General features: G+C 50.6%; 1 protein-coding gene across 3 annotated transcripts; it reads left to right on the top strand.

Annotated features, from left to right (window-relative positions):
- The first annotated feature begins 143 nt into the window (after window positions 1-143).
- On the top strand, window positions 144-10175 carry Arfgap2 (ARF GTPase activating protein 2). Of its 3 annotated transcripts, none has more exons than XM_077108880.1 (17): window positions 144-330; window positions 497-615; window positions 1200-1272; window positions 1776-1907; window positions 1986-2066; window positions 2928-3009; window positions 3358-3414; window positions 4038-4079; window positions 4434-4486; window positions 4880-5016; window positions 5102-5233; window positions 6055-6183; window positions 6263-6397; window positions 7469-7595; window positions 7756-7843; window positions 7970-8088; window positions 8687-10175. In XM_077108880.1, the coding sequence occupies exons 1-17, from the start codon at window positions 259-261 to the stop codon at window positions 8705-8707; spliced, it is 1599 nt and encodes a 532-aa protein (XP_076964995.1). In that variant the 5' UTR covers window positions 144-258; the 3' UTR covers window positions 8708-10175. The 3 variants fall into 3 exon arrangements, with proteins under 3 accessions (XP_076964995.1, XP_076703252.2, XP_076703253.2); XM_076847137.2 differs by having other exon boundaries at window positions 145-330; window positions 7756-7849; XM_076847138.2 differs by lacking the exon at window positions 4038-4079 and having other exon boundaries at window positions 146-330; window positions 7756-7849.
- The last annotated feature ends 119 nt before the right edge of the window (window positions 10176-10294 follow it).

Here is a 10294-nt window from a genome sequence, read left to right as displayed (position 1 = left end):
CCCACGAGCCGTCGCCCGCCCCGGCTGCGGATTGGCCTGACGCGGCTGGGCGTTTACATCGCGGCTGCTAGTGATCGCTGCTGTGACGTCTCGCTCCCGTTCATCCGGCTGTTCATTGGCTCAGATCCGTCCCAGATCACCCCACCCCTCAGCTGGTCTGAGTGCCGCGGAGGCCGGCCGGCTTAGCCCGCCTTCCCAGCCGTCGATTGGCCCGCGACAGAACCGGCTGGTCGCGGTTGTGTCTGGGAAGGAGAGAAAATGGCGGCGGAGCCGAGCAAGACCGAAATTCAGACCCTTTTTAAGAGACTTCGAGCAATTCCAACTAACAAGGTGCATGAACGGGAGGGGCGCGGGGTCTGGCACCTGCCGAGAAGCGATATCCCTTCCCCCGAGGCCTGAGAGAGGGAGAGGGGTCGAGGTGGGCGGTATTGTTGGGATGTCAGTGCCCGGCCTCAACTCGGGCCCTGACCGTTCGCTTATTGCTTCATCCTCTCAGGCCTGTTTCGATTGCGGCGCCAAGAGTCCGAGCTGGGCCAGTATCACGTATGGTGTTTTCTTGTGCATTGACTGCTCCGGGGTGCACCGCTCCCTGGGCGTCCATCTCAGCTTTATCAGGTGGGTTCTCCGCGCCGTTACTGTGCTTCCACCAGGGCTGTGTGGTCAGCAAGAGAGAGTGGCTGCCTCGACTTTGACCATCCTGAATTCGGTGTTTGAAACCTCTGGGCCGGGCAGGGGTCCAGTAGCCTTTTCGGGCCTGGGTACCACCTGTTTGAACCCCTTGCCACATAAACGGTCCTCTCCGCGTTTGGATCAAAACTTTCTTCCTTCTTCACGGTCTACCAACTTGAGACTCTCAGCGTTATTTTGGGGAAAGAACTAGCCTGCATTGACCTTGTTTTTGCAGATAGCTTGGCTGAATATGTCCTTAGTGAGACTGACCATTTTTCAGGGTAAAGTCAAATCCAAGCTTGTGTGCCTGAAAGTGGGACTTCCTTTCTTATCTGGGGAAATAATTAGCAAACTTTGAAACAGGTGAATGAAGGGCAAAGCACAGGGCAGAGTGGAGGAATTGGGGCAGTGACTAATTAATGTTTCCTGTGTGCCTGCAGCAGCCACACATCAAATAACATGTGTGGGCCTGCCAGGGAAGCAGGTCTCCTGTTATTTGTTGGTAAGTGACACACAGCTCTTGTATATAGGTCCACAGAGTTGGATTCCAACTGGAACTGGTTCCAGCTGAGGTGTATGCAAGTCGGTGGGAATGCCAATGCGGTAAATTTCCTTTAATTTCCCTCCAGTCTCCCATAATTTTGCCTGGGTACTAATTTTGCAATTATTTCCTAGGGGGCCCTATTTTCTGTTCAGAGGGTCCCTTGATCTACAACACCAGCATAGTATCTCTCAAAGGGGCTTCAAATTCAGACTAAACTGAGAAAAGGCTGAGGAAGTTTGACTGTCACCAGTCATTGAGTTCTTGTGGGCCTGCCTGGATGGAAGATGGATAGAGTGGGTATGGCATGCTGTCCTCAGGAGGAGTTAAGTGAGGGCTGGGCTTCATTCAGTCATCTCTGAGAATGGGATGTGGCAAAGTATTTTTTGCAGGAATTTCAGAGGAACTTTACCTCTGTGAAAAACTACTGGTGTCAATAGTGCATCAGTCTGTATAAATAATAACAGGGATGTTAAAAGGGGATGTCTTCTATTGCCAGTAATATTTTTTGCTCTGGTGAGAATCACTTGCAGCAGCACACTCCATTCTTTTCTTTGCTCTCTAGACAGCCTTTTTCCGCCAGCATGGATGCACAGCCAGTGATGCCAACACCAAATATAATAGCCGAGCAGCCCAGATGTACCGAGAGAAGATCCGGCAGCTGGGGAGTGCAGCCCTGGCTAGGCATGGCACTGATGTAAGTGCCTGTCCCTGGGCTGGGGCAGTGGGGGAAAGGGTGTTCAGAGCCCTGTGTTTTATACCATCTCCCTTTTAGCTTTGGATAGACAACATGGGAAGTGCTCCTAGTCACTCTCCAGAGAAGAAGGACTCTGATTTCTTCACAGAACACACTCAAGTGAGTACCCCCAGGGAATATTTCCCCAATTGTCCTTGATAGGTGGTTTATTTACTAAGGCCAAGGGCCTTCTATTATCATGGCATAGATTGCCTTGGTATGATACCTCAGAGAATGTCTGTTCTCCACTGAGTTGGTAACTGCTAGCCACTGGTTAGGCCAAGGTGTTTTATTCTTTAGGTAAGTAGAAGGGTGATAGAATCCTCCTTAGAAAGGAACCCCTAGGAACTGGGGAGGTCGAATGTAAGAGAAGCTTCTTCCAGGCTTAAGAAGTCTCAGGCCCCAAATAACTTTTCTTAGTTTCTACCCCTATAAGAGAGGCGTTGTGCTTGGAGACTTTTCTTGAAAAGATCCCCTCTCCTATGGTCCACCTTGTGAGAAAGGCTTCCCTTCTGTTGGCACTGGGTATTGAAAATTGGATTCATTAGTTTTCACCCTTGCCTCTCCACTTGGCATTTCTGTGATGTGGCCAAGTCACTTAACCTGCCCAAACCTCAGTTTCTAAAATGGAATGTAGCTACCTCAAAGGGCTGATTGTGATAATTAAGTGGTTTGTCTATGAGGAGCCCTTAGCCTTGTGCCTGGTACATGGAAAGTGTCTAGTAGTTGGGTTTTCTGTTAGGGGAATGTGCTCAGGCTTTAAGTAAACAGTGGAGGGAGGGAGGGAGGGAGGGAGGGGCCTGCTGGTTTCCTGTGTCTTTCTGGTGAATAGCAACTGAAATTTACTTGCTGACCTCCCGTTTCCATTCCTTATGGGCTAGGAATAGGGCCTTGTACCCTCAAGGTACTTGCAGGTTCTTGGCACTCCTTGCTAGCAATAAGTGGCTCACTAAGGCTTCTGTGATCTGACCTCCTTTTCAGCCCCCTACCTGGGATGCACCAGACACTGAGCCTTCAGACACCCAGCAGCCTGTCCCGTCTGCAGACAGCAGTGGCCTGGCTCGTGAGTTCAACCCAGATTCTAATCAAGTACCCTGGTCCTGGGAAAGGATTTGGAGCTATGAAGGGGATACATGGCCAAGGAAATAGAAATGAGTCTGTGTGTGTGTGTGTGTGTGTGTGTGTGTGAGTGTGTGTGAGAGAGAGAGAGAGAGAGAGAGAGAGAGAGAGAGGTGTCTTCCTTTAGCCTTGGGTGGGATGGAATTCATCTGTAACTTGGAGGAAGTGGTGGGAATTTTTCTTTTGATGGCAAGCTAAGGAAAGCCAGACACTCTTGATGTATCACTTTCTTTGAAGGGAGGTTATAAGATGCCAAGAGCCTTATACCTAATGCCTATCATTGTATCTACAGAGCCAGAGCAAGGCCCGAACACCGACCTGCTTGGCACCTCACCCAAAGCCTCTCTGGGTCAGTATGCCAGCTAGCAGATGTGGGTGGCTGGGAGAGGGTGGGCATCAAGTGTTCTTTACAGATACCTGCTGCCTAGTCATGAGAACTGAGGCCATAGGAGACTGAACACCTGACCTGTCTGGGTTTGGGACTCTAATTGAAGTAGTGGCTGCAACATTGACTTCAGAGCTGGGCTCTTTGAATTGACAGACCAGGGTGGGCTGCCTCTGAGTGTGGGACTGGATCTAGCCAAAGTGTGGGGAGGCCATTGAGAGACTGGACACCTATCCCTGGGGTCAGGTAGGGCTGGCTTGTCTGGTCCTGTTGAGGGTTGGGGGACAGCTCTGAGCTGCTCATGGCTAGAGGCTACATTGTCTTTTTGGTTTGGTCCTTCAGCTCTTTTCTACTTTCTTTTGTGGCCTTAGAACTTGGTTAGAATAAACATTTCCTTTGCTGACCTTGGTTCTGTTGACTCTTGGGGGGTTGGGGCAGGAACCCAGCAGAGTAACTAAACAGCTGATCCCTGGAAATTTTGGCTTGACTGGGTCTAAAGCAGGCTCTGTACAGGCCTCTGGGCTGGGAAGGCATATGGAGGCTCTGGGGCAGGCCCCTTGTTAGCCACAAGTCTGTTTCTCCTCCAGAGTCCATGTTTCTATCAGCTAAAGGGGCCCCTCCAGCCAGAGGTAACCTGCAGCTGCTTGGGGAGCCTACCTTCTGCACACAGCTCTCTGCTCTAGGAGCTGAGGCTAGTGTTTGGCATCTAACCCCTGCCTAACGGTCTTCACTTGTGGCTCAGGGACTTTTGTCTCTGGTGCTTCAGGTCTAGGCTCCTGCTGCAACTTGCTAGGAGTCACAAGGCTCCCCTAACCTTGTCTTTCATTCGCTTGGATGCCATCAGTTGGAATTGGTGGTGGTAGCCTGGCCTTCCCCTGCCTGAAGCTGTTTTTAGATATTCTTGCCATGAAGCATGGTGTGGACTGAGCTGCTGCCTCTGACCTTCCTTTCTCCTGCTCATGCCCACCCTCTTTCTCACACAGAACTGAAAAGTTCCATCATTGGCAAGAAGAAGCCAGCTGCAGCTAAGAAAGGGGTAGGTGGGGAGAGTAGTGTAGAGTGATTAGAAGCTGGAGTGGGACTGCCTGGGTTTATGGTACTTAAACTTGTCTCATTTAAAGGTGTCCATCCTCAGGGACTTGCTGTGGGGAGACAGACTGAGCACATCTAGTGCTTGGCACATAGCAGATCCTAGTCAGCCTTAACTACTGTCCTCATTCTCTGAGGCCTCTGCTGGGATTGAGTGAGCCACCTCATGCCCAGCTACGGCAGAACCATTGTTCTGCCAGCCATGCTCACTGGGCTTCTATTTCTGACCCTAGACATTAAGGAGGACCTCTTCCTTGTGGGTATAGCTAGGGTATTGATGCCTGGGAGGGAGCGGCGGGGCCTCGTTGGCAGGCCCCATGTCACATGGTTCTCTCCCCAGCTGGGTGCCAAAAAAGGACTTGGAGCCCAGAAGGTGAGCAACCAGAGCTTCAGTGAGATTGAGCGGCAGGCCCAGGTGGCAGAGAAACTCCGTGAGCAACAGGCAGCTGATGCCAAGAAGCAGGCGGAGGAGTCCATGTGAGCAATTGCCACAGTGGGCCTGGTTGATGGTAGGGGGTGGGGGTAGCACAGGTGCCAGCTGCTGATCCCTTCACCCCTGTAGGGTTGCCTCCATGCGTCTGGCCTACCAGGAGCTCCAGATTGATCGGAAGAAGGAGGAGAAAAAGCTACAGAATCTGGAAGGGAAGAAGCGTGAGCAGGCTGAGAGGCTAGGCATGGGCTTGGTAGCCCGAAGGTGAGGCTCAGCCCAGGGTATGGCAGGGAAATGCCCTTGTTTTTCTGAGAACCCGTGCAGGGTCTTCCAGCAGTTCAGGATTCATGCTTAGTTTTCCTCTGAGGTTGGATACATGATGTTATTTATTGTCTTAAAGCACCTACCACAGTGCTTGGCATATAGTAGGTATGTGCTTATTAAGTATTTGTTACATAAGTGAAATAGGATCAGGACTAAATAAGATTAAGATCAGGAGGCTAGGGTGGTGTTTATTAGAGAGGCTGGGACAGTTCTTTTCTGAAACCTTCTTGAGAACTGCCAGGCATTTCTAGTGTCTACACATGGTTGGGCAACATGCCTTTCTGTTTCAGAACCACTGGGTTTATATTGTTGTTACCTTTATAAGCAGAACAGCTGTGATGCATTTTGTGCCACACTTAATGCAGAGACTTCAGGAATAGATTTTTGGTCTCTTAAAAATTGGAATATCATGCAGGTTCAGTGGCGCATGCCGTTGGCCTGGGAAGTGAGGCAGGAGGATCTCAAGTTCAAAGCCAGTCTCAGCAACTTAACAAGGCCCTCAAGGCTGTATGCAACTTAGCAAGACCCTGTGTTCAAAAATAAAAAAGGGCTGGGGTGTGGTTTGGTGGTTGAGTGCCCCAGGTTCAATCCCCAGTACCAAAAAAGAAAAAAAAAAAAAAAAAAAGGAATATTTAATAGTGCATGGGCAGGGGAAGAAGGTTCTGAGTGGTGCCTGAGGAAGCATCCAGCAGTTGGGTAGCTGCTCTTGTGCTGCAGTGTCAGTACCTCCAGCTTCATGCCAGCTTCATTTTTCTGCACAGCTCTGTCTCCCACTCGGTGCTGTCTGAGATGCAGGTGATTGAGCAAGAAACACCAGTGAGTGCAAAATCTTCTCGTTCACAGCTGGACTTGTTTGATGATGTTGGAACTTTTGCCTCTGGACCCCCAAAGTAAGACTATTGCTGGGGCATAGACTTGGCTACCATGTCCCTTATCAGATTATTCTGAGCCACTCTGCTGTCTCCCTAGGTACAAGGACAACCCCTTTTCCTTGGGGGAAACTTTTGGTTCCCGCTGGGACACAGATGCCACCTGGGGTATGGACAGGGTAGAAGACAAGGAGCCAGAAGTGACCATCTCAACCATCCGGCCTATTTCAGAAAGGTAGAATCTTCTAGGGTATCTGTTAAGTAGAACTTTCTGCAATGATGGAAATGTTCTATGTCTGTGAAGTCCAGTATGATGGCTACTATAACTACTGGGCCCTAAAAATGTGACTAGTAAGCAATGGACTAAATTTCTAATGTAATTTAATATAATATTAGTAAATGTACATAGCCACATGTGGCTAGCTCATCAGACAGGGAATCTGGCTTTGGTTTGAGCTGTGCTCTGTCACAGACAGCCTGACAGCCTGTTTTATTTGGGATCTGTTTCTCTGGTGGGAGAGGGCTGATTTTAGACCTCCCTTCCAAAGGCATGTCCCTGGTCATCTTATTGATTGATTGTGGTGCTGGGATAGGACCCAGGCCCTGCATATGCTAGGCAAGTTATTCTACATCTGAGCTATACACCTAACTCCTTTTTATTTTATTTTCTTAAATCTATCCATCTTAATCTGGGTAATGTTTTACTGGTAAGTTTTTTGAAAGCACTGATTTATAAAATGGGGACATAAATAACTAGGTCACAGGGTCACCGGAAGGAGTAAATGAAATGAGACTTGTAAAACCCCTAGTCTAGTGCCTGGGCATAATCAGTGCTGGAACAGGAATGACCATGCCTGTTCATCAGGATGCATCTGAGAGTAAAAGGGTGGTACAGTTAATCATGACAGAAGAGTGTGTATAAGCTCAGGAAAACAGACGTGATTACTCCAGTGTTAGGCAAATTATAACTAGGAGTAGAATAGTAGCAGTGACAACATGGCTTCCTGGACCTTGATGAAGTGGTTTGGGGTGGAACCCTAGGCTCCTGCAAACCATATTTCTACCCTGAGTAATGTGATAACTCAGGCTGTCAGTGACTCAGTTCCAGTGTGAGAAAAGAAGGGGCCTCCTGGTATCCCTTTGGATGCTCCTCACCAGGGGAGATGGACCCTGAGTCTTAGAACCACAGACAGAATAGGGCATGGTAAGCCACGGCCAGAAGGCCATTGGTGCTTTTTGGTTTTTGGCCTCTGTACTCTGCTTCTCCCAAGAGAAAGGTCAGAGACGTTCCACTTTTACCCCTCAGAGCCACAAACCGGAGGGAAGTGGAGAGCCGGAGCTCAAGCCTCGAGTCCAGCGAAGCACGTCAGAAATTTGCAGGAGCAAAAGCCATCTCATCTGACATGTTCTTTGGGCGGGAGGTGGATGCTGAGGTAAGTGGAATTGTCTACCTGAGGCTGGCAGCAGCAAACAGAAGCAAGAACTTTCTCCCTGCCTCTACTTTGGGCTTTAGTAACAGAAGGGCTCATCCTATGAGTTCCTCCTGTGTCATTGGCCAAAATATCTCCAGATCTTGCCTTTTCTTCAATTTAGTATGAAGCCAGGTCTCGGCTACAGCAGCTCTCAGGCAGCAACGCAATCAGCTCTTCGGACCTCTTTGGGGACATGGATGGAGCTCATGGTGCAGGTAGGGCCCAGTAGGGTGGTGGGCACTAAGCAAGGCTTGAGAGCACAGCTGGGAGGGGCCCTATTTTGGGGAATGGCTTCCTGCAGGGCTCTGAGTCACCCCTTTCCTTGCTTCTTACAGGAAGTGTGTCTCTGGGGAATGTGCTTCCTACAGCTGATATTGCCCAGTTTAAGCAGGGTGTCAAGTCTGTGGCTGGCAAGATGGCTGTGTTGGCCAATGGCGTGATGAATTCTTTGCAGGTGAGACTGGGCTGCTGAACCTGGGGAAAAGGTCTGAAGAGTAGTGCCTGGAGCTTTGCCTTCACCATATTCAGACATGCCACTGTCAGCCTTAAAGAGAGCATTTCCTTTCAACTCTGTTCCAGATTTGGGCCTCTCTCTAAGACAGTGCTGTGTCTTGTGTTGATTCCCCCCCCCCCCCTTTTTTTTTTTACTGGGGATTGAACCCACGGGTGCTTAACTACTGAGCCGCATTCCCCTCCCTTTTTATATTTTATTTTAGAGATAGGGTCTTACTAAGTTGCTTAGGGCCTTGCTAAGTTACTGAGGCTGATCTCCTGCCTCAGCCTCCTGACCACTGGGATTATAGGTGTGCACCACCATGCCCAGTGATTTTTCCCATCTTGTCAACTGTACCACTCTCCCAGCTGTGAGGTCTAGCTCCTTGGATTAGTGTCCATGCTCCCCTCCCCAGCTCTCATCAAGTTTCCTACCTGTGGGGGCCTAGCCCTTTGCTGCTAGAATTCTACTGTGGGCAGACTGGGGGAAGCAGCGTGTGTCCTGGGGAGTTGCTGCCATGTAGATGCTGACTTTCTTTTTTCTTCTCCCCTCCCCCCAGGATCGCTATGGTTCCTACTGATAACAAGCTCCTTGCTTAGGCCTCTGGTGGTGACAGAAGCAAGAACTCATGATTCCCAGGCCAGGGATACCTGCCTTGTGGAAGCTGGGAGGATTTGTTACTTTCTGTGTGTGGTGTGTGAGTGGGGTGACTTTGGAGGATCTTGGGCAAGGGGAATGGTCAGCACCAGCCCTTGTCCTCTGCCTGTGGATTAAGCCCCTATTCTGGTCCCCTCACGCCCCCTCCTCTGTGCTAGTGTCCTTCCAGTCCTGCCTAAAAGCTGCTGCTCGCTCGGCCTGCAACGCTGGGAGTGAGGGGGGAGTTGCCTCTGGGTGACTTATTCTGGGTCCAGCCCTTCCACAGGTTGGGAACGTGAAAGCCTAAGGCTTTGTGGGCTTTAGGATCCTTTTAGGTGGTGGGGGGCTTGGGCCTTTGTCCAGTGGAACCAGGGGGAGGCCTAGCAAGAGTTATGCTGTAGACCAGCTCCTGGGGAGAGGCTCTGGACATGCCACTGCTGCTTTTACTCTTCTGGAGGCAGGGGAGTGGAAGGTCCTTCTTCTAGGCCTTACTAAGGACTAGAAACTATCTGGCACCTAAAGGTTTCGTTTGGGATCAGCCTGGAGGCCTGTCTCACTGCCACCACAGAGGCTGACTTCTGCTAGATGTCCCTGAACCCTTCCCTATCATCACTGGGTCATGGCACCCACTGTCTGCGCCTGGGACTCTGTCCCTTCCCCTGGTTGATGCCCACATTGGGTCTCATCTGCCTGTGTCCTGACTGGAGGCGGTGGGTATGCTCCTAGCTGGCTGAGGAAGCGGAGGACATGAGGGACAGAAGCAGGCTCCTTGGGCTCAGCTTCCTTCCTCTACATCATCCTGGGCTGAGGAGGCCTGGACAGCCCCCCAATGGCCTGCAGGCCTCACCTCTGGCAGCTGGGCCATGCACTGTGTCATCCTTGGTGCCATCTTGCCCTGCCATGCTGGCAGTCTGGACCCAACCCCTACCTGTGGGTCTCAGGTTGGGCTTCCAAGCAACACAGACCACTCTTCCCTCTTCCCTTCCCCAGAGGGACATGACTTTCTTTCAGGACTGTTTGTATTGAAACAAAGTGGTGTCAAAATAAAGCCCCCATGGGGCCCTATGGGTCAACGTGAAGGAGTGTCCTCCATCCTGCCTCCCTGCCCAGTGTAGCCCCTTGCTCACTCTCTGGGCTCCCACCGATACTGGTTGGGCGTCGTTGCTGAAGCCAAGAATACTCTCTCTGGGGCCTCCAGCTTGTCTCTTGCCCCTGTGCTGCCGTGCAGTCCGCTGCAGCCTCGACCTCACCACCCTGTTGCACGCGGAGGAAAGAGCTGGTATTAGTTGGCCCTTTAGCCCATCTGCAGAGCCTAGGGCTGAGCAACCGTAGCAGCCCTATTCCTCATGACGGGGCTTGAATAGGGATGGGTCTCAGTACTGAGTTTAAATTAAAAAGTATATATATATATATATATAGGCGTAAGTGGGACCATTTTTAATCCTGAAAGCGTGGATGCATTTGTGTACACCCCCCCTTGGCTTGGATCTCCCTTTCCTGACAAGGGCCCCTGAAACATCTCTGTGACCTT

The sequence above is a fragment of the Callospermophilus lateralis genome, chromosome 2 (genome assembly GCF_048772815.1).
Source record: "Callospermophilus lateralis isolate mCalLat2 chromosome 2, mCalLat2.hap1, whole genome shotgun sequence".
Classification (NCBI taxonomy): domain Eukaryota; kingdom Metazoa; phylum Chordata; class Mammalia; order Rodentia; family Sciuridae; genus Callospermophilus; species Callospermophilus lateralis.
Note: the sequence above shows the minus strand (reverse complement) of the source record. Positions and strands in the feature narration are given on the sequence as shown.

Excerpts from the sequence above, each read along its gene's own strand:
- Arfgap2 (XM_076847137.2), top strand. The coding sequence starts at position 259 with ATGGCGGCGGAGCCGAGCAAGACCGAAATTCAGACCCTTTTTAAGAGA. Across the intron at positions 1,273-1,775 it reads TCGGTGGGAATGCCAATGCG|ACAGCCTTTTTCCGCCAGCA; the intron begins GTAAATTTCCTT and ends TTTGCTCTCTAG. Across the intron at positions 8,089-8,686 it reads GCGTGATGAATTCTTTGCAG|GATCGCTATGGTTCCTACTG; the intron begins GTGAGACTGGGC and ends CCCTCCCCCCAG.